At 38.6% G+C, this 24,230-nt stretch overlaps 1 protein-coding gene across 8 annotated transcripts in view; it reads right to left on the bottom strand.

The window, feature by feature from the left end:
* Nucleotides 1-24,230, bottom strand: part of CTNND2 (catenin delta 2) — a 944,271-nt gene that overhangs the window by 416,997 nt on the left and 503,044 nt on the right. For all 8 annotated transcript variants that reach the window (XM_066374395.1, XM_066374422.1, XM_066374405.1 and 5 more), the window contains one exon: nucleotides 10,277-10,452. In XM_066374395.1, coding sequence (XP_066230492.1) covers nucleotides 10,277-10,452 — 176 coding nt within the window. The remainder of the gene's footprint in view (nucleotides 1-10,276; nucleotides 10,453-24,230) is intronic.

The raw sequence follows: 24,230 nt of genomic DNA, 5'->3' as shown, positions 1-24,230 counted from the left end.
GGACAGTGAGTGAGAAAGGGTGAGAGAGAGAGAGAGAGATAGAAAGAGAGAGAGAGAGAGAGAAGGGTGGAGGGAGGAGCAGGAACCATCAACTCCCATTTGTGCCTTGACCGGGCAAGCCCAGGGATTCGAACCAGTGACCTCAGCATTCCAGGTTGATGCTTTATCCACTGCACCACCACAAATCAGGCTAATAAGAATTACTAAATTGCCCCAAATCTGAGAAGTTTTGAGAAATAGCAAACTAGCTCCAGATATGCTGACAGGCTATAGTATCCAATCAAAAATATTTCTAAATATTGTAAGATCTTGGTAAAATTTTACCAAAAAAATTTTACATGAAAATAAGAAAAACATAACTAATAAAATGTTCTATACTCTTTCAGACTGATACTGTCCATGATGAAAGTGTTTAAAATCTTCACTGTCTAATATGGTTACCAGCAGACACAGTAGCCTATTGGGCAGCTGAAATGTGTACTAGATTTTAACGAACATTTAATCTTTTTTTTCCTTCTTTTCCAAGTGATAGGAGGGTAGATAAAGAGACAGACTCCCATATGTGCCCCAACCAGGATCCACCTGACAACCCCCATCTTGGGCTGATGCTCTGCTCATCTGGGGCCATGCTCACAACTTAGCGCCTGAGGCAGAGGATCCAGGAGCCATCCTCAGTGACCAGGACGATGTGCTCAAACCAATTGAGCCATGGCTAGAGGAAGAGAAGAGAGAGAGAGAGAGAGAGAGAGAAGGGGGAGTGGGAGAAGCAGATGGCCGCTTCTCTTGTTTGCCCTGACAGGGAATCAAACCTGAGACATCCACACACCCGCTGGGCTGATGCTTTACCACTGAGCCAAATGGCCAGGGCCCAAACATTTCATCTTAACTAATTTGAATTAAATTGAATTTAAATAGGCAAATGTGGCTAGTGGCTACCTTTCTGGACTGCATAGTTATAAGCCCTTCTGCAGTTTACAATAAATAATCCAGAGGTGGTATACTCTATGCAATGGCCTATGGAGTCATAAGGGCCGAAGAATGGTTCTTTGGCTAAACAGAGAAATATGGTTTTAGCACCAACTGGACCAAAACAGTAATCTTGTAGGAACTTGTTTCCATTGTTGTGTTTATGTTTTGTTCCATTGTATAATTCCATCTAGCAATTCTTACCCAGTTAAGGATACAAAAGGCTGTACTTCAAGCCTACTGCACAATTTGTAGGATGGTTTACTACTACCTAAGTCACTGGGCTAAAAATAATATAAACACATTTCAACACACATAGAATTGCATCCACTTTACTGTCATGGAAGTTCAAGTCTACCTCAAAGGTATGTTATTACTATAAAACTGTAAGTTCAATTTTAAAGTTAGAATTGCAAAACTTAAAAAAAAGGACTACCACACCCTTATTCCTTAGGCTATTTTGAAATCTTGTGTAAAAGCAATGACAACTGAAATAATATTTTCATTGATGATGAGGCCTTTTAAAGAAAAATAATGATAGGAAAATTTTTGATATGTATTTGGAGAAGACTGGGCCCCAATTCTGTCCCAGATCACAGGATGGGCCATCGACAAAAACAGTTTCTGCTGGTGTTTTTATTTTCAGCTCTTTGAAGGGCTATTTTATTTGTCATTCCCACCCCTCCAAAATGGCGCATTCACCTTTGTGAAATTGACAAGTAGAACACTGTCAGGTAGATGTTCTGACTGAATAGCTTCTGACAGGCAGAGTTTTGTGCATATTAAGTGTCATTCCTTTCTTGCTTCCCATTATGGGAAATTCATCAAGAGAAAAATGAAAAACATTACTTCCAATTTCTATGAATGCCTTCTGTAGATCATATAAGTACCTCAAATTTAAAAAAAATATGTAAGAATTGTGTTTTGATAAGACATGAGCAATACACATAACTCGACAAAACTCTGATAAACATTTCATCTGCATTATAGTTTGCATGTAAGCTGCAGATGGATCAGTTTTAGGATATATTAGAGTTGTGATTTTTGTATTATATGTTTGCATGTGCATCCTAGGTACACTGAGTCCTCCTGTGTAACTGTGGAGGGCATTTATACCTACTTTATAGAAGTGTTTAGGGTGGCTGTATTTTCAAAGTGTAGTGAAAATGGAAATCTAGGCAATATTTACATTATTCCCATTAACTAACAGTACTTAAGTTGCATGCGTTAACTTGCACATTAAGTCATTAAACCATTAACAAAAGGGTTCTTACACTCCATTTACAAATGAGGAGACTTTTGTGAAGGTCTCCCTACAATCCTTTTATGTGGAGTATTTCACCTTGACAAGACTTTGGAGATCTCTCATTATTGTATTTTGGTTTGTAGAGAATGCTACCTGGTTCAGAATTATGACATTGTTCTTTTCTGAGAGCGTGAGCCCCTGAAGTTATGGGGTTCTTGGGCCTGAATGTGGCATCAACCTCAATACAGAGCTGAGATGTTTCCAGATCTCCTCACATTATAGCTTCTGTAAAGGGGGCAGGCATGGCAGGGGGTAGGTGGTAGGGGAAAAACTCTCTGAACTTGAAACCTTATGTAATCCTTATTCTTTGGGGATTTGGCAGGGCAAAAAAGTACAAAAAGCAAAACAAACTAATAGAAAAACACTGCTTGCAGCCAGTTAACAAGAGCCTTGACATTCTGGACTCTAAGGAGTCTTGACTTCAAATCATGAGCAGAACCGCATTTTAGAAAGCAGGTCCGTGATTTACCGGTGGTCCTTGTGAAGATGCTTTGAGACCTGCCAAGTTTCCTGGAAATGTCAGCCAGGCCCCTAACCCTGGGTCAGAAGGATTTTTGTCCAGAGTGCTGGGCAGCCAGGCCCACAGTTTCAGGAATGGGACCCAGAGTCCCTGTGGCTTCCCAGAGGGGAGCTTAATGACCTGGCATAAGCAGTTTGTTCCCCATCAGCAGTATTCATCACCTGTCATTTTTGGAATTACTATCAGATCAGCAAACCTAATAATTCATGGTGTCTTCCCTTTGTGGATCCTTCTGGTTGTGGTGACTACGGTCACTGCTGGAAATAGTGGTCCTGGGCAAACCAGTGTCCTGAGAGGAGAAGCAAGCAGGCATGTTTCAAAGGAAGACAGAGCAACAGGACGAGGGCCACACAGGAGCGTGGCACCGGATGTGGTCAGGAAGGAATGGGCTGGCGTTCGCAGGAAGGCAAAGGCAGAGAGGATTAAGTGGTGACAGTGTGGTGAGAAAATAAGAACGAGGGCTGAAGACAGTGTTTCTACACGTAGAAAAGCTCAAATAACTGTTAAATACTGCAATACAAGACATGGCTTTAAGATAACATCTTTGAGGAAATCCACTTCTAAACCAGAACAAACTGGTAATGTGATTTAGTCGTATCAGCTATGGATGCTGATTAAAACGTGAGAATTTGTTGAACTTTCCTAGGATAAGTTTGCATAGCGCATTAGGTTTGCACATGAATACGGATGAAGACATTTACTCTCACAACTTGGAAACAAGAAATCACCAATTCCACAATGTAAACAGTCTTACTTAGGTATTATAAGAAATGTCCTGTGATACTAAAATGAATGCACATCACCACATAAATTTTGTGCCCTTGAACTTGCTCTCTGGGATGAAATCAATGTGCTTGGACATTGCTATCTTTGCTCCTCAAATTTCACTTCTTTTTTGAAAATGTCTTCAGAAAAAATGCCACCCTTTGAAGTAATTCCCAGGACAGAAAATCCTGGTTTGATTTCCAAAATAGCCAAGTAAATCATCAAGCCTTGGCTAGCGATTCCCTCGAGGAGTGCTGGTTTTAGTAAAAACTAATATGAAACAAGGTAAAAAGACAGCTTCTATGCACAGTCAACACCCTGTCCGTGGAGTTGTCACTGCTGGAATGAGGAATGAAGGGCTGGGTTTACCTGCTGGTGACGTCATGCTAACACTGAAGTGCCCAGAGCGAGTAAATATAAGTAACTGAGAAACCAAAGCACTTGGAAGGAATTCCTTCCTCTGATGAGACTATCTCAATTCAAAGGCCCATGAGAACTCGTCTTGGAGATCACTCTTGGTGGTTTCTTTTTGCATGACAGTCCCAGAATTGTGAAAGAGGGGGAGAGAGTGTGTGAGAAAGATCTTACAAACCATACTGTCCCTGTCACTGCAGCTAGATGGAGGTGGCAGGGGATCCATTTTTTCTGGCCAATAAACCGCTAGTACAAACATGATTTGCAGGTTTCTGCATCTAGGGTGCTAACTTTTTCTTTCCTCTGGCCTCCCTTTAATAAAAGTATAATTCGGATCATTATGAATAAGTATTGTGAACAGTATTTTGTATGGTCATTAATAGGGTCTGCCAGTGGAAAGAACATCTAGAAGACAAAATAAAATGATGACGTAAGCGTCATATAAATTTGTCTCTAAGAATATGTAAGGAGGGATTTCTTGATGACAACTCTTTCTACAAAACACAGGCTTTGGCAAAACTACACTACATACAACTTTTATTTCGGTAAGATGTTCATTTAGTATGATTTCAGTAACCCAAATATTTGCTCAGAACAGGAAATATTATAGTAAAATGCACACACAACCCTCCCTGCCATGAGAAAGGTTTCAATTATTAAAGCCAGATTAAATATGTTTATACTGGAAAGAGAAAACAGAGGGAGAAGATTTTAAATCAGAACAGTGAGAAAGGATTTCCAATAGGCAGTCATCTGAACAGTCTCTAAAAAACAAACTGCCAATTTCCCACAAATATGCCAAGGAAAGTATACAAAGTGACATTATTTCTCCTCTAAATGCTGCATAATGTTACACACTGTACACTAAACATATCTCTGCAATTTTGTGTTTCCAAGTTTATTAGTGACTTTTCTCTTTACAAGAATACAACTTCTATCATAATAAAGTAAACTAGAGTGATGTCACACTAGTCTATATAACCCCTATCATTCAATGGTCAAAGTAGGTGTTGACTAGGGGTTTGCTCCTCCCTTGCACTATGTGGGTCTCTGTGTCCACCAGGCCATTATCCACAGAGTTCTCCATTCCCTTGACCTTCACATCTGCCTGACATGAGAGTGCACCAATCAGCAATGTTCCAAACTCAGTGAACACATCAGCTTCTCATGGAAGTGAGCAGACAGTGTATTTATAATTATGACATTGCATAAATGAGACCTTTTAAGACCTAGAAGTCAGTGCAATGTTAAATAGCTAGGCAGGATAAAAAAGAAATGACAATTTTGCTTCTTGAAAAGCTTATGGCTTATCTAGAGTCTCCACTATTGTTCAGTTTTATTTCACAGCACTATCTCACAACTGTTCATTTCCTGCAGCGAGCAGGCACCTCCCCAGGATGAGGAATGCACATACGCTGACTTCAGGGGTGCAAGCGAACATGGTAGCAGGATTAAAACCTTCGGGTTCCTCTACTACTTTCTTATGTCATGCATATTTTCTTTCTTTAAAGGACGAAATGCTTGGTGAAACTACTTTATGTTTGGACATGGGGAGAAACCAACATTTTTAGAGTATCTCCTCTGCACCAGAAGTTTCATATTCAGCTTTTCACATAATCGGTGGGAAATTGCATGTGAGTGAAAACAGACAAAGCCTGGAGGAGAGCCAAGTCCTCTGGTGCTCCCACCTACAGCCCTTCGCTGCACAGTTATAAAGAGTAAGACCGGGGGTGGAGGACACTGCTGAATATTTGGTGAACCTTGGGCCAGTGAGGTGGAATATAGAGATGAATCTCACAGTTCCCACACTTGCAGCAAGGCAATCTGATGGGAAGAAACAGATTTACAGACCCAACTGTAGGGTACTCTTATACGTGGTATGACAGAATGGTGCTTTCTACATATACGTCAGGTCATGTTGTGCCTCTGCGTAACATTCGCCAGCGATTCCTCATTAAAATTTGAGTAGAAGGCAAGATTCATGTAATGGTTAACTGGGTCTCTCATCCCCTCACAATTCCTGCAGCGCATTCCAACCACCTTGACCTCCTTGCTGCTGCGTCAACGCGCCAGGCAGCCTTACCCAGGACCCACGCTTTTGCTGTCCCTCAGAAGCTATACAGCTGTGTCCCTCTCCTCCTTCACGTCTTTGCCCAAATGTCACCTTCTCCTATGCCACACCCCATCCCGAACTTTGAATCTCGAACTTTGAATCCTGCCTAGCCTATCCTGCACGTATGGCCTCCTCATAGAAATCATCACCTTCTAACAAACTATTCAATCAACTTACTCACTGTGTTGATTTTCTGAGTTCCTATTACTGCTCCTAGAAGAGTTCTGTAAGGACAGGGACCTGTTTTCTTTACTATTGCATTCCGAGCAGGTCCATCAGCTCATACCATACAGCAGGCACCCAATAAACGTCCTGAATGCTTTAAAGACTAACCCAGAGATAACACATATATAACTGAAAGAGAAGCTCTGCTTTGACTGTGGCATCTCAAAACAGCCACACAAAGGCCAAGGTTGGTTTGGAAAAGGAAAGGGAGGGTAGAGGGGTGACCTACAGCCTGTTAGAGGCTGGGGCAGGGAGGCTTCAGGGTAGCTGAGCAGAGAGCAGAGGGCAGGAAAGAGTAACTATACATGGACTCGTGTTACTTCCTGGAAAGGATTTGGGGTCCTCAGGAAGAATCTCACACTCTCTCTCCCACCGAGCCCCATCATCTCATCCTAGATGGGATGACCTTCTAAGGAGGTCTAAGGAGAATGACCTTCAAGGATTTTAGAAAGACTCATGGACACAGACAGCAGTATGGTTATTACCAGAGGGAAAGGGAATGGGGAGAGGTAGAAGAGGATAAAGAGCAGATAAATGGAAATGGAACACACAATACAATGTACAGGTGATGGAGTATAGAATTATATACCTGAAAACTTTATAAATTTTTTAAAATTTTTTGAATTTATTGGGGTGACATTCATTGATAAAACTATACAAGTTTCCGGTACACAGCTCTACAATACATCATCTGTGTATTGCATTGTGTGCTCACCACCTAAAATAAAGTCTCCTTCCATCACTATCTATTACCCCGTCTACCCTCCTCCACCTCCCCACACCTCTTTTCCCTCCTGCAATGGACGCACTGTTGTCTGTGTCGTTACTTAATCCCTTCACTATTTTCTTTGCTTAATCCCTTCACTATTTTCACCCAGCACTCAACCCCTCTCCCCTTTGACAGGTGGCAGTCTGTCCTCTGTATCTGTGGGCCTGTTTCTCTTTTATTTGTTTGCTTATTTTGCTCATTAGATTCCACATATAAGTGAAATCATAGGGTATTTGTCTTTCTCTGACTGGCTTATTTCACTTAGCATAATAATCTCCAGGTCCATCCATGCTATCTCAAAAGGTAAGATTTTATTTTCTTTTTTTTTTTTCCTTTTCTTTTTTATGGCTGAGTAGTATTCCACTATGTAAATGTACCTCTTCTTCTTTATCCACTCATCTACTGATGGGAACAAACTTTGGCTATTGTAAATAATGCTGCAATGAATATAGGGGTGCATATATTCTTTCAAATTGTCATTTTGGGTTTCTTTGGATATACTCCCAGAAGTGGAATTGCTGGGAAATAAGGCAGCTCTACTTTTAATTTCTGAGATAACTCCGTACTGTTTTCCACAGTGGCTGCACCAGTCTGCATTCTCTCCAACAGTGCATGAGGCTTCCCTTTTCTCCACATCTTTGACAAAACCTGTTGTTGATTTACTGATAGCCATTCTGACAGGTGTGAGGTCATACCTCATTGTGGTTTTAATCTGCATTTCTCTGAAGATTATTGAAGTTAAACACCTTTTCATATCCATATTGGCTATCTGTAGGTCTTCTTTGGAGAAATGTCTACTCAGGTCTTTTGCTTATTTCTTAATTGATGTGTATGTGTGTATTGAGTTTTTTAAGTTCCTTGTGCACTTTGGATATTAAGCCTTTATCAGATGTACCAGCCAGCATGTTCTCCCATTCAGTGTGTTGTCTTTTCATTTTGTTTATGGATTCCACTGATGTGCAAAACATTTTTAATTTGATGTAGTCCCATTTCTTTATTTTTCTTTTGTTTTCCTTGCCTGAGGTGATATGTCAGAAAAAAGTATTGCTACAAGAAATGTCTGAGATTTCACTATGTTTACTTCTAGAATTTTTATGGTTTTGAATCTAACATTTAAGTCTTTAATCCTTTCTGAGTTTATTGTTGTGTGTGGTATAAGAAGGTGGTTTAGTTTCCTTTTTTTCTTTTTTTGCATGTATCTATAAAATTTTCCTAACACTACTTACTGAGTAGACTATCTTTATCCTAGTGTATGTTCTTACCTTTTTTGTTAAATATTAATTGACTATAAAGGCATAGATTTATTTCTGGGTTCTCCATTCTGTTCTATTGATCTATGTGTCTGTTTTTCACCAGTATCATGCTGTTTTGATTACTATGACCTTGCAGGATAGTTTGATATCAGGTAGTGTGATTCCTCCAACTAACATTTAATTAACCAATGAGACCCCAATAAAGTCAGTTAAAGAAAAGAAATAAAGTTTTGTTGCTCTAACAAATAACATAAAAATAAATAAAATTTTAACAATATCACCTGATATTTCAAACATTATAGAATGTTCATATATAATGAAGCAATAAGCACTATTTCTGTATATGATTAATAAATGTATATTTTTATATATAAAAGTTTTTCTAATAAATAAGTCTTATCTTTAGATATTTTTTCATGTATCCCTTCCCATTTCTGTATGGGAGGTAGAACAGACTGGTGATTCTGAGCGGGACATGCCATGTTCTAGGATAGTGCCTGTGTCCCTACCTTAAAACCTGGACTTGGTGACTTCAAAGTCCTTCCCCTCTCAAGCACTGTATACCTCCATTTCTTCTTCCAAACCAAGGCACCTCCTGAACTGTGGTCACACACTGAGCCACCACAGTGGAAAGACCTTCCTTCTCAGTGAAACTTTTAATTCTCCCTACCTTTTACCCATGAAATCTATAGTTCAACACCACAAGCTAAAAGTTACAAAGCCAATGATGGACAAGGGTGTTGTTTAAAGAACACGATCATATTTTCAATATATTGCAGGACTATAATTTAATAATTAAAATGCACTGAGAATTTTCTGCTTTTGCTTCATTTACATCCATGTCACCTAAAATAGGCATCTCATGGTGACTGTACTACACCATTCTACTGTACTTTGTCTATCTGCCTGCAGAGACTTCTTGGAAACAGTGTGGATGGCGAGGAGCTGCTGATTAAGATGAACATGGCTTGGCCCTCAAGTAGCTTTTAGTTTAGTTGGAAAGGCATATGGGTGAATAAAGACAATTCACTGATGGCAAAGATAGGTTTGGTTGTTACAGGAGCCAATGACGGGTCAGATAGCAGATGTACAGCTCAATAAATGCAGAAAAGATGACGTTAATTTCATTAGCTAAAGGGGTTGTGTTTGGAACTGTGAATTTTTCATTCCCAGAGTAAGAGATTAAAGGGCTTTATGCTACTAAAGTTTAAGATAGCTTAAAACAAGACAGCCCTCCAATATATTAATTCTGCTAAGTTGAATAATATAGTTCAAACCATAAATTATCAAAATAAAAAGATCTATCCATCCATCCATTCCAACATTTACATTTTTTGTGAAAACACTTCAGATTAGTAGCCACTTCTAATGGCTACTAATCTGGAGCTGGTTTGACCAGCAGCTAACAAATCTATGCAGTGAAACTCTAAGAACAAGTATACACTTTAAAAAAACAACTAAGGGCACATTTTAAAATCTATTCCTGAACTAATCACAATTATCTTCAGAATGGTTTTAAATACTTGATTATCATTTATGTTTCTTTATATGAGTAACCCTAAAGAATAATTTCATGGTTTTTTTTTAGGAGAAAAAAATATATTGTTCCACACACAAAATCAGAATGCCATATTTATATCTCTTGTAGACACAGAAATAGTAAAGCCACACATTCACGTATTCATACAGAAATATATACAGTATAAATATAGCATGAGCAACTCACAGATATTCCTAAAGAAAGCACGTTTACAATTCAGTGTTACTCTATCATGGTATTTTATTATTCATTTCCTTCACTCGCAGCCCCAAAGGCATCTTTGGTAAGTTGTGGGACATGCCACAGAAAGGCAGGAGTGATCCCATGGCCTCTCCCAGCTCTGCTTCGGCCTGTTCCCTGGCAGCCCACAGACAACACAGCAGAGGGCCCCATTCACACACATACCTGGCTGAAGCTCTGGACAGCACCTCGGGCTTGTGCGCTGCTGCGGGCAGGGAGCTGCGATGGGGTGGTCTCACCCAGGGCCAGGGTCTGGTTGCTATGGTAGCTGGCTGGATACTGGAAGGACCCTTCAGTTTTGGAATTGAGCTGAAGTGCACTCTGGGAGAGCAGGCTGGGCCCTGCATTGAAAGTCATTTAGAGAAGTAAGTGTCAGCCACAGAGAAGCAGAAATGACATGTATTATTTATTGAGAGTAGCCTAGAATTATCACATGCTCACGATTCCAGCCATCTATGCTTTGAATTCTGAGAACTAAAATGACCGTATAATTTGACTCTGGCTCTTTAATGAGATTTCTTTCATTTTTTTTTTTTTTTTTTTGCAGGTTTAGAAGTTCTCAAAAGAGTAGTTTTTTTTTTTTCAGATGATCTCATCCTGACCTACATAGAGACATTTCTTATCAGACAAATTAGTTAATCAAGTAGTTATTTTTGGATCAGACAATATCAGAAACATTTAAAAGTCCACATTTTGGTACATGTTAATTGCGTTAATGTAATTATATCTTCTACTTAATTATCAGGTTGCTAAAACCCTCAAAAACCTTACAATCAGTAACAAATTCTATTGTATAAATAATGATGTAATACCTCAACCCCGGAAGGGTTGACAATGCTTGAAATATTAATAGTTCTTCCTACAATGTAGAATTCACCCTAATCTCATAGGATCTCTGATGGCCAGTAAGCTTTGCCATGACAGCTGTGCACAGCAGGAGAACAAAGACAGGACAGTGTTACAATTGGTGACATTAACATGGCTGACAGTGCAAGTGATGGAGAGGTGGGGATAAGTTCGTAGCTTTGTCATTTAATTGTACTTTGCAAAAGAAACTGTGTTTTATTATTGTGCATTTTATATATTGATAGATGGAGATCCTTGCAAGAGTTTGCTCATTTTCCTTTTAAGCAAAATTTCTTTAATCAAGTTTCACATTCACTTTGGGAATTAAAAGAAGTAGAGAGGAGTGGAAGTGTTTTCTCTATTGTGTATGTTTGAGAGGGGATTGGAGTAAGATCAGTGATTTTGGGGGGAGGAGGACTTGGCAACACAAGTTTTCCCATGTTATCTTACCTGAGTTACTTCTTTTCAGATGAAAGGTAATTATATACACATAGGCTATGGTATAATCACCATCCTATCCTTTATTTCTCTCTTTGGCCATTTCAGGCAATAGTATCATTTCTAATAAGTATAAGCAAATTTCAAGATTTTTTTTTTACTTTTCCAGAATAGAACATGGCTTTATATTTCAACTGAGACTTCTGATTTGATGTGACATGAGCCTTATTTTGTATAAAATAATGTGTTCACTCTTAAAAAAAACATTGGTTCACATTAGTTTTACCGTCACAGAGCTTCCCTTTCCCTCTGATATTCCAACAGAAGTTCTAAACAAAGCAAAAATATCTTTTCATCATTGGATACTGAATAATAATCCAATCAACTAATACAGGTAAAGACCTGGTATTTTGGAATCTCAAGAGTTTCTGGAAAAAAGTTAATCAAGAAGATAAAAGTATTATCCATTCATCGTCAATTTCATCATGAAGGACATAACAAAAGTATTGTAATCCTTTTTCTTTTAATTTAGAAAATAGAGTCCCAAGAAAACAGTATATACCAGATGGTGAAGCTTGCAATAGACTACGAAAAAAAAATCATTTAATCTATACTGAAGGTATTATAGGCCTAATCACCAGCTATATAATGTCTCTATTCTGAGAGTTTCTGAGAGTGCATATTCTGAGAGTTTCATTCTGGAAGCCAGAAACATATTGTCCCTACTGCTGACGTGGAAATTGGCAGGAAGAGAGACAGAGCCAACAGGTGGTCTCTGAGGCCGAGGGGTGGGCAGGCTGAGCTATGGGAGAGACTCTGGAAGGGAAAGGGGGACCACTGATGGGAAGGAGAAAGAAAGATGGCTGATGGGGGCAAGGGTGGGTGGAGAGTAACTGCAGGGAGGAGGAGGAAGAGGTAGGTACTAGGAGGACAGTGATGAATTGTAGCCAAAGCCTTGCTTCCTGGTCCCTAACCTCCTGAAGGTCACAAATCAATAGGAGAGAGTGAGCTATGATGGAAGAGCTAAGGCCCTTGAAGGTTAGTGGTCACCATTTTACCTGACAATGGGTGGCTCTCTATTGACACTTTCTTTGGCCATTTCTCTCAGGGCACTCTGTCCAAGCCCTGCCATGTCCCCTCCCCCATAATAAAGTACACAAAGGGCAAAGAAAGCAGAAACGAATACAACAGTGCACAAACCACTAGAAATGTCAATAAAATGGAATAAAGTAAAATCTTCACTCTCATATAAATAGTTTAACATAATCTATAATGAAAAGAGTTGTATGTCCTGGTTATTTGCCTTTTAAAAAGACTGTGTGAATATACTCTGACAAACTTCATTACAGATATACTGTAGTTAGCAAGTTAAACAATTTGGTAAATTCTTAATAGATTCATACAAATTAGCTCCAGAAAGTTACAAATGCTCTCCATGTAGGATCTCAAGGTGACAATGGAACAAACCCTTTTAAAAGGGATTTCAATTAAAAATATGATTTATGTGCTCCCCAAATATACATTATGAAATGATCTGATCTGCTCATCTTTTATAGAATCAGCTGAGTATTTGATCAATACTCAATGAACACAAACCAAAATTCTCCATCTCATTACTTTATTCACACATCTCAAGCATAAAACTTAGATGTACTCTGACAAAAGTAATTGCAACAATGAACCATATATCATAATATTACAAAAACATATCACCTGGCAAGGACAAACAGGAGACAAAACACTGTATTCATTTTAGAGTAATTTTTCCATCGCTCATTAGGTTTTAAATCAACTGCTTTTATTCATTTCAATTTTAGTAAGTATAGATATATGAGAATATGCAAAAAGTTAATATTATAGAACAATTCTTAATTACTTTATAATAGAAGTAAAATTTACATATAATTAAAACTTAATTAGCTTTATTTTTTTAATAAATAAATTTTTATTTTAATCGGGTGACATCAATAAATCAGGGTACTTATATTCAAAGAAAACATGTCCAGGTTATCTTGTCATTCAATTCTGTTGCATACCCATCACCCAAAGTCAGATTGCCCTCCGTCACCTTCTATCTAGTTTTCTTTGTGCCCCTCCCCATCCCCTCCCCCTCTCCCTCCTTCCCTCCCCCCCCCCTAACCACCACACTCTTGTCCATGTCTCTTAGTCTCGTTTTTATGTGCCACCAATGTATGGAATCCTGCAGTTCTTGTTTTTTTCTGATTTTCTTATTTCACTCCGTATAATGTTATCAAGATCACACCATTTTGTTGTAAGTGATCCGAACATTACTATGCACCAAGGTAGAAAATAGTTTTCCAGAGCTTTTAAATGCATTTATTGTTTTTGGCATTAAATCATTTTTCTTTTTTCTTCAACACTTAGGACTTTCCATCAAGTCTTGCTTGGGCTAGTGGTAAAATTAGGCTGCAGTCTTGAGGATACAATGTGTATCCGCTGGTTGATGGTGGCAATGTGAGAGGACTTCACAGGGTGGTGGGGAGGAGACCGGGACATGGAATTCCAGTGTGGGAAATGGAATCTGCCTTTGTTGCAGTTCAGTGCTCCTGAAGAAACTGCAACTATGAGGAACAGTGGACCACACTGTTCTCTGAGGTCACAGGAAGCAGAAGACACACTCTGGTATGTAAACTTTCAGGACATTGATCAAAAGGTCACAGTGACTACATTGACCATTCTGAACCTTCGCCATCATGGGACAAAGCTGAGCTCAGGTAGATACTCAAAATGAGTCAGCTCTGGAGGCCAGGATGAGGAAGTGAAGCCATTTTTTAATAAACTGACAAAACTCAAGAGAGTGTGTGTTCTTAATCTGATTAAGACAAGTAGTGCCAACTGGAGAGAGGGGAGAAATTCTAAGGGAACCAGAGAGATGAGGGACAAGGAATCAGCCACAGGTCCTAGAATGACACCTGGAGCAAAGTATTTGAGTATAACACTAATTTCCCATATGTTTTCAAATATATAAACTGACTACAGACCACACAGCAATCTGTGAAAAACAAAAAACTGCCCTTGAATCTACCTTTTTCTTTATTCTTAGAAGTTTAATCAGAGGTATGGAGAGGTTAAGAGGTCAGCCAATGTTATACAGTTGGTAAAATAAATATGAGACTTTGGATCCTTGTCTCCTGAGTCCTGGAATTGTTGTCATTTAATATCAAACCACAATGTAGGTCATATACACATATCAAAATTTTAAGGTTGAAAAATTCATTACTACATAGAAGTCATTTTGTTCGCAGGAGAAATCTTCACACCTCAGCTTGTGGGACTTCCCCAAAGAACCTCTCCTTAGAGATTGCAGGTGTTGACGAGGGGAAGCCTGCTGCCCTCCATCCGAGAGACAGAGACTAACCCAGCACATGAGGATTGCCATGTGAATTTTCTGTGTAACAGTTCACACTCATAACTCATTTGTTGTATTAGCATATACACTACAATGTATAGACAGTTTCTTCTTAAATTAACTATTATAGATATTTTAGGGTTTTCATAATGATGTGTACTTATTTTGTTTGCACAGGCTTAGAGGGACTTTACCTGTAATTACAAATTCTTGCTTCTTATCTGAACATCTGTCCCAGGATACAGCAAAACTTAACAAACTAACCACATTCTCTTCAATAAGACAGAAAGGGCCAGAGGCCTACAATATGGCATTCCCAAGTTATTATTTATTTACCGTCATGTCACTGGAGTCAGTGGGTGCGTATTGAAAAAATATCCCAGGGATAGAATTCAGTAGTCCGTGGCTCTAATCCACCTTTGGGTTTGTAAAAGCACAATGATAATGACGATGATGAGGGTAGACTACCAGCTGACCTTTACTGAACACTCCCTAAGTCCCAGGGACTGCCCTGGGCTCTTGATGTCCATTAACCCATTTGCATCTTAAAAAGACTCCAGTGAGGAAGGTACCATCATCCTCATTTATGATGACAGATCTGGAGGTCCCACTAACTGAGATCACAGAGAGTGGGTGGTGGGTCTTGGTACTTGCAAGCCAGTCTGGCTTCCAAGTGCCTGTTCATAAGCACACTTCATCTTTCTGTCTCTATAAATTTAATCTCTGCAAATTTGAGCACCTAATGAGATAATGGATGTGTAAGTGCTTAGAAAAATATAAACTGCTCCATAAATGTCAGTTATTAGTATTATTATCTAATTATCTAATTACATAGCCACATGGTCGGATAATAATAAAACCTTGACTGGAATTTGTTTGTTCTGAAAACCTTATTTCAGTATTGTACCATCTATCACTTTCTTTCAACACCCTGTGAGGTTTCATTTTATAAATGAGACATTCAAGGCATAGATCATTAAAATGGCCTGCTTGAAATTAAAAACCCAACCTAACAAAACCTACTGTCAGGGCCAGAAGATAAGAAAGACCAAGTCCTCTCCATTATCTCAGACTGAAAACCCATTCTCTGATGACCTTAAAACTCATTCATAAAGTGCTAATTAAATTATTTTAATTTATTTATTCATTTTAGAGGAGAGAGAGAGAATGGGGGGAGGAGCAGGAAGCTTCAACTTTCATATGTGCCTTGACCCAGCAATCCCAGGGTTTTGAACTGGTAACCTCAGCATTCCAGGTCGAGGCTTTATCCAATGCACCACCACAGGTCAGGCCATAAAGTGCTATTTAAATGTCACCTCCTCCATGCAGCCTACTTTGATGTCTGAATACCCAGGGAAAATTAACCCTATCCCACCATGATACCTTAACCGACTAACAGACCAGGCTGAGGAATTTTAATGGTTTAACAGAGGGATTAGTATAGTATTACACATCTAGAAGAGGGGAACAGAAAAAGAACACAGATTCTGAACATTTACAGGGAAGGCAGCAGGACTCTGTGTAGATACTGGAGAGATGATTACCAGGGCTTTGCAGTGCAGAAAGAGGATGCCTGCAGTAATTGAAGACATTTTAACTGGGGTAAGTGGCTACATTAGGAAGGGAGAGGAAGTTGCTCATTTAAGAGACATTTTACTTATCTTTATTGTTATTCATTTTAGAGAGGTAAGGGAGGGAGGGAGGGAGAGAGGGAGGGAGGGAGAGAGAGAGAGAGAGAGAGAGAGAGAGAGAGAGAAGTGGAGGAGCAGGAAGCACCGAATCCCATATGTGCTTTGACCAGTCAAGTCCAGGGTTTCGAACTGGTGACCTCAGCATTCCAGGTCAACGCTTTATCCACAGGTCAGGCACATTTAAGAGACATTTTAAAGTAAAGCTCATGGGATTTTGGTGACCAAATGGATAGGAAGTGACGAAGAGTCAAAAGTGACTGGACACTCTTCAGCTGACCACTAGAAGGATAATATTACCATCAACACTCCAATGAGTGCCGGGAATGTCCCCGCAGGGCAGAGTGAGTGCTTACCAGAAAACCGAGCAGACAGAACCGCCCTGTCACATTCAGCCACACACCTGCTGGGTTTTTTTGTAGGTTTTTTTTTTGTATTTTTCTGAAGCTGGAAACGGGGAGAGACAGTCAGACAGACTCCCACATGCGCCGGACCGGAATCCACCCGGCACACCCACCAGGGGCGGGACGCTCTGCCCACCAGGGGGCGATACTCTGCCCCTCCGGGGCATCGCTCTGCCGCGACCAGAGCCACTCCAGCGCCTGGGGCAGGGGCCAAGGAGCCATCCCCAGCGCCCGGACCATCTTTGCTCCAATGGAACGTTGGCTGCGGGAGGGGAAGAGAGAGACAGAGAGGAAGGAGGGGGGGGGTGGGGGTGGAGAAGCAAATGGGCGCTTCTCCTATGTGCCCTGGCTGGGAATCGAACCCGGGTCCCCCGCAAGCCAGGCCGACGCTCTACCGCTGAGCCAACCGGCCAGGGCCACACACCTGCTGTTTCTCTGCAAGCTTTAAGGTGATTCATTGGAAGTTGCTAATCCTGGTTGGCTTCAGATGAACATCTGTCCCAGAACATAACAACTATTCATGAAATGGGTGTGGAAAACAGAAACCCCTCACCATGTGGCATTCCCAAGAAAAAGACTGGCAGGATGTGTTTTGAGGATGCGGTGCTTTTGGGGGGAAAAATGGGACTAATTTTTAAATTACTTGGAGGAGATGGGGGGAATTTATGTAGTTAGTAAACTTCTGGGTTTGATTTTAATACTGGCTCTAACATAATCTGACAAGCTCAATCTTTCTAGGACTTAAATAATTTCCAAGATCAAAGTCTGATCATGCGTAAATAAAACTTCAAGCCAGAGTGGTAACTATCAAAGTCATCAGTATTAGAAGTTGAAGCCGCATGAAGAAGACAAGGTCTCTAACCAGTAGTTATCAATTTAATTCCAAGGGATCATTCTACCATTAAAATGGAAGTCTTATTAATAAGAATGCACTAAAGTAAACAGCTACGAGAACTAGGCAATGTCTGGAGTAGGTACTCATGAATGTTCTCGGAGTCTGTTAAAATCAGGGCCGTCACAACAATAAACCTGCAAATGAAGATCAACATTGAGAACTGGACACCTGACAGTGGCAGCTTCGCTTAGGAAGTTTAGAAACATTCTTCAAATACTCTTAGGTTAAATTGATTCTTTTAAAATGATATAAAATCTTTATGTAGCCCTTGAAAATAATGCTGAGATTCACACATGCCTGCATCCGGCAGAGAATTTGCGTTCATTTCCACCCTCTCTTGCTATCCAATCTTTTTGGAAGGTTAAGAATAATTTGGAGGTTAAGTGATACTTTATTTTAAACGAGAGTAAATTGTTAGAGCAAGATCAAATAAAGAGAAAGGGGAAATCTTTTTATAGAAAGTATTGGGTGAGAATGAAGGAAAGAGGGGGTGGAAATTATACATATATAAAAAAGAGCTGTTATAATTACAAAATCAATGAGAAAAACTGTCAATTCTTTGTAAGATGATTGAATTGACTTAAATCCAGCTCAAAGCACTTTAGTCATATCTAACTACAAGTTAACTTTATAGAGTAAAAATATTGACTTTTGTTTAAATTGCCCTATTAATAAGTTTCATTGATAGCAGCAGTTTCTTCTTTATGGGTTCTGGATGAATTTGTCAATTTACACACTTACTTGGAATATGAAGTCGCTAGCAGTGATAAACTGATTCTTTTCTCCTAAACTTTATTAGTAACTTGAAAAGCTCATATATTCAAGTTTTGCTGAGGAGTTCCCTGAAGATAGTTGAACCATCTATCATTCCTAGCATTAACTGAGGAAAAAACCTGGGTATGCAAGGAAACTTAAGAGTGATATGGTTGTTCTGTGGGCAGGTGTATTTTTAAACTTCATTTTGAAGTCTATCTCCAGAATATTCATTTCATCTGGTCAGCTGCTTTCAATGTGTAATGCTTTATGGGAAAATTAAAACTGTAATAGTCCCAGGAATAGAGAAATACTCATTTAGTTTTTAAAACTGATTTAGATTCTACCAATGTCATTGGCTTAATTAGTTTGCTTTTTCAAGTTTGACTGTATATGGAAAATTGAGCCTTGGTAAAGCATTAACACTATGCAATAACTTAGTTCTTCAAACCTGTGTACAATGAAGGGATAAGAGTAAAAACTAAAGGTCAAATGTACAACTTTAATTAATAATGTATAGTTCAAGGCCGTTTTTGTGCATGGAATCTGACATGACATAAATGACATATATAATCAAAGAATGGTAATTTTTATAGTTGGCTCCAATTTCTAAGTATTTCCTTATAAAGGTTTATATTCAGATTACTTACCATTTAAAAAATGAATGTAGCACAAAGAGAGAAAAAGCATTATATATACTTCTTTATAAAATAATAGTCAAAATATAACAGATTCATATTTCTCATTATCTATAATTCTAAAAAGAAATGAAAATTAACACAAATAAATTTTAAAGAAAATTAAATTCCTGAACACACTATAATTTATCTATGGAATTATACTAGCATAAACAACTAGCTTTTGATTTGCCAGAAATCACCGACTTTTCCTTAGATACCTGCATGGCTTGCTTATGCATTTTACTCAGGTCCCTGATCAAAATACCTTCTCACAGTGGAAGATTTCCTGGCCCTTTGGTCATTCTCTCAAAACTAGAGAGGTTCTCAAACTCTCTAATCTCATAAACTTTCACACTCTTAAAAGTTACCTGAGGACTCCAAAGAGCTTTTATTTTTATGGGGTGATGCAGAATGCTATTTACTATAATTGGAAATATTTAAATCAAGAGGCTACTTCCAACATGTTCCATGAGCCACCAGAATAATGACGCTATCACTTGCCATGGAGCCCCTGGACAGCCCCCATCATGCTCATCCTGTGAGACCCTCATTCTCAATCTCACTCTTAATGGGTGAGGATGAGCACTTAAAGGCAACTCACATTGTAGGATTACTGTAAAAACGGGTGCCTTTTCAGAGCCCCTGAAAAGGTCTCGGGGAACTCTAGGATTCCCAAGTACACTGGATAACCGCATTCTTCCCCTTACTGGCTTTGACAATGCTTGTAGCAATTATCTACTGGATCTTGTGTATTTAGATTGCTTGATTTCAGACATTTCTGATTAATATGTAAATGTCACAAGGCAGACTCTCTGTACGACTGTTAATAAGTGCTTAATTCATATATTCAAAAAATGGCTATAACACTGACCTGTGTCTATAGTGATATAAAAAATATGAAGATTTGCTTACATCAGTTGCTGTTGAAATGATATATTTGATCAGAGGCAGTTTTAATGTTTTCGCTTCAGGGGGAATTCCACAACACAACACCAGCAGGCGTCCCCAAACTAGGGCCCACGGGCAGCAATGCGGCCCCCTGAGGCCATTTATCCAGCCCTCACTGCACTTCTGGAAGGGGCACCTCATTCATTGGTGGTCAGTGAGAGTACCACTGTATTTGGCAGCCCTCCAATGGTCTGAGGGACAGTGCACTGGCCCCCTGTGTAAAAAGTTTGGAGACCCCTGCTAGGGTGTTACCAAGAGACCGCTCCTTGCACTGTCCCGGGGGAAACGTCTGCTTATTCTGATTTTCTCATGAGGGCTTTCAGCCTCTACTTTTTCTCCTGCTCAGGCCAGTTCTGATGCTGTCCTTGCATTCACCAGCTTGCACCTGATCCTCATATTAAAGTTTTGGGCACGTATGGTGCCTTGACAATTCCAAACCCAATTACATTTTCATTATAAATTTCCACCAGGCTCTACTTTGTCCTTGATCCCAGAAGACCCTGATAATTCAGGTGAGAGTGATGTTTTTAATGAGAACTCTCCATTGTTCTCTCTTGCTTAGGGAATTGATAGGAGCATTTCATAGTTTATGTCTTTGCCTACCCCTTCAATTCCTAGGTTTGCCTCTGAGCTGGTGACCTCTTTGTGGAAGGCATAACATACTTCTTACAGATCTATGTGTTAGAAGAAAACCAAAGAAAAAGAAGTTGAACATTAGCTAAAAGATAGGTAGTGACAGTATCTGGAAAGAAAGATAATCACAGCTCCCTGGAAGATAGAATGACACCCTGTGTGACACCTGGGTGTTCTCCCTTGACTTTTGCTCACACCTTCCATTTCTGCCACTAATTTCCCATTAGCTCTAGAACACCAATGGCAGTGGCAGAAATGGGTGTGAGCAAATTTGGCATCTAAAGACATTTGAATTTATTTGTTATCTAAAGACAATTTTAGACTTGGCACAATAACAAACTTTTAGAAAGAAGACTGTCTCATTTGTATTTCAAAACTTGGACCAAAGGGCATGTGATTAAGTGATTTCACAGGGAATGAATAACCTGAGGATGAACTCCACTAATTTAAATAAATGCTTCCAGGAAATGACTTAGGGTCTCCAGAATCCAGGTGACAGTCCTCAACCGTTGGTGAAGTGAGAGGAGCAATAGGTAGAACTTGAATCCAAGTCTTCTGGTTCCAAAGGAAGGATAGATTACCTTGTCCCCCTACCCAGAGGCTCTCTACTCTGTCAGTTCTAACTAATTGCCTAGTTGTCACCATAATATAAAATCAAACAAGTCACTCCTCTTTTTTCGACCATGTCATCAATATTGTGAGTTACACGCTTAATAAATTTCTTATTTTGATTTGCTTAATTATTATAAAATCCTTACACTCCTAAACCACTTCTGCATCTTTTGGTGCTCCATGTTTTCTAAGAATTATGAAAATACTTTATGTGGATGTCTCTCACCTTTATTGTCATTGAATAAGAATATATAAAATCATTTTAATAATCTGATTTCTCAACAATTCTCATGCCACACAGAATTAAGCATATTCAGAATAACTAAATGAAACTGACTATATATCAAGAGTAAATAATATATTTACTTTTGTCAAACTACATATGTTGGTTTTATTTGGATTTTAGCTGCTCAGGGTGATACCTATGATTGGTTCTTGGTTTTTTGAATATATTCTTTTTTTTTTTTTGGAATATATTCTTATTTGAAAACTCAGAATACGATAAAATTCCTTTCTTTGCTGTAACATGCAGAATATATTAAGCTCCTAAAATTTTCTTGCTACTGAATGCTGGTATTTTCTAGAATATGCTGGAATTTTAATTTGTCAATATGCTACAGAAAGAAATAATTACTCTTAAAATATAATATTTAAACCAATTAGCAATCTCTACAAAAATATTAAGTCCTTTTCTCCCAAGTCATCCATTCTATTTCTGATTTTGACTGACATATTTTTGTTAATTGTTGGCTGAGATATTAATCATGCTTATCTTTGAGTTTATTTCTCCAAGGATGCATGCATTAAATAGGGTACTTTGTCCATAGCGGTTTGGTTCAAGCTGTACATTGTATGAGATACCAATGACCCCAATATTCTGTCAACTTTTTTCCCCCAGAAAAACAACAGCAATTCTCCTAGTGACTCTGTGACACATATTTTCTGGAATTGAAATTACAGAGCCGGCAGTCATGAACAAGTGGTGGGAGGCAAAGGTTGTGTGCATGATTTACATACTGTTTAGAATGGCACTTTTAAAAAAAATGCTGTGGGTTGGAAAACATTGGAAATTGTATGACACTCTAGTCAGTATAGGAGAATAGCTATTGCTAGGCTAACGGTCAAGAACATCTAAGACTCAGATTTTATTTTAATTGGACCTTGGAAAAAAAAATAACAAAAGCTTTTAACCACAACAAATTAAGTATTAAGTACTTAGGGGTTGAGATTGGTTGCCATTTAGAACTTTCTAAAGCTGGTTTTAGATTGTATTTAGTGTTGCTGCCGTCTCTTTTGAGTTAGGACCAAGAGGCTGGCTCTCAGGGGCAGTGTGCCAGGTCTAATTTCACATTTGCTATTTCATGTCTGCTCTAGCTAATGAATCTATTGATCGAATAATCACAAAATTAAGGCACTAAGAGAATTTGATGGGCTTGTATAATTAGATGAAATGTGTCCAAGAGTCACTACACATCTATGTGTTAAATTTATACATCAAGAAAAAAACCCCACGGTATCTTGTTCTAGTATTTAGTAGAATGTTGTGCGATTATTCTTTGTCCCTTGTATGCATTCTCTGCCTTTTCCTCCATATCAACTGTATCACAAGGGTGTCTGGTATTTGTTTTATGTTTAAATTTGGCTACTGAGAGGCATGAAAATGACATGATAAAGCAGGAGGAGAGCTTTATTTATTCCTCCATTTCTGCCATGCCTCTTGACTCTGCTGGTACTAGTCCCTACACTTTTCCTTCCGGACTAAAGGTGGCAAAAGATTCTCTCTGTCGCTGTTCTCTGAGTACCTTAGCAGGCACTGTTTGTTCCCTTAATCTTGTCCATTCCTTTGTAAATAGTCTCTTAATTAAATTCTCTTCAGTTCAACTCCTTTGATTAGACTTTATTTCCATTCTGAACCCAATACTGATGCAAACAACTGGACATTTTATTTTATAAGAACTTAAAATTAGCAATAATCTCCCAAATGTTAGTTACTCAATATTTTATTAATTTCCTAAATTTTACTCAATTAATTCTTCTCAAACTGACTCAGACAATGTTAAGGTCAAATATTTCCTAAGCACAATGTTTCTCATTTCACTGTGGTTCATTCAGATCCTTTGGCATAAGACTTTTGGGTGACCTTTCCATCACCTGATTTTTGTTTTTTTTAGTTGTTGTTGTTGTTGCTGGTTTTGCTTTATTTCTTTCAGATCTTCAAACACAGAAGCATAGGCTTATACAAAGAACAATCAACTAAAATCCTAGGAATCTTCCAACAGATACGTATTATATAAGGTCTACCGGAAAGTTCTGTCCGTTTTTATCACAACAAATTTCGACACGTAAGCACATGTTTATTTGGCACATGTGTGCCTCTCTATTTTTATCACTTAATGTATACATACTGATGTAGCAAATTAACTAAAACAATGTTGATTCACATTAGTCTTATGTGTGAAGCGATAGTGTACCCATGGCTATTGATAAAGTTCATTTACGCCACTGTAATTTTTATGAATTTCAACAAGGAAGAGATGCTACAAAAGCATGTAGAAATTTATTGAAAGTGTTTGGTGAAGGAATAATACCGACTATCACTTTTTTTTGTCCTTACAAAATTTTTTGAAAGGCAAAAAATTTAAAAATGAAGAAGATATCAAACAAGCACTGGTTCAATTTTTTGCATCAAAAGATAAAACATTTTTCAAAAATGGGATATACAAACTGCCCTAATGCTGGCAAGAAATCATTAATAATAATGGCAATTATATTATTTAATAAAGTTTATTGACAGTAAGAAAAATTTGTATTTTGTTTTATTCCAAAAATGGACAGAACTTTCTGGTAGAACT

This window comes from Saccopteryx leptura, chromosome 1 (genome assembly GCF_036850995.1).
Source record: "Saccopteryx leptura isolate mSacLep1 chromosome 1, mSacLep1_pri_phased_curated, whole genome shotgun sequence".
NCBI lineage: Eukaryota > Metazoa > Chordata > Mammalia > Chiroptera > Emballonuridae > Saccopteryx > Saccopteryx leptura.
This window is presented reverse-complemented; position numbering and strand designations above follow the sequence as displayed.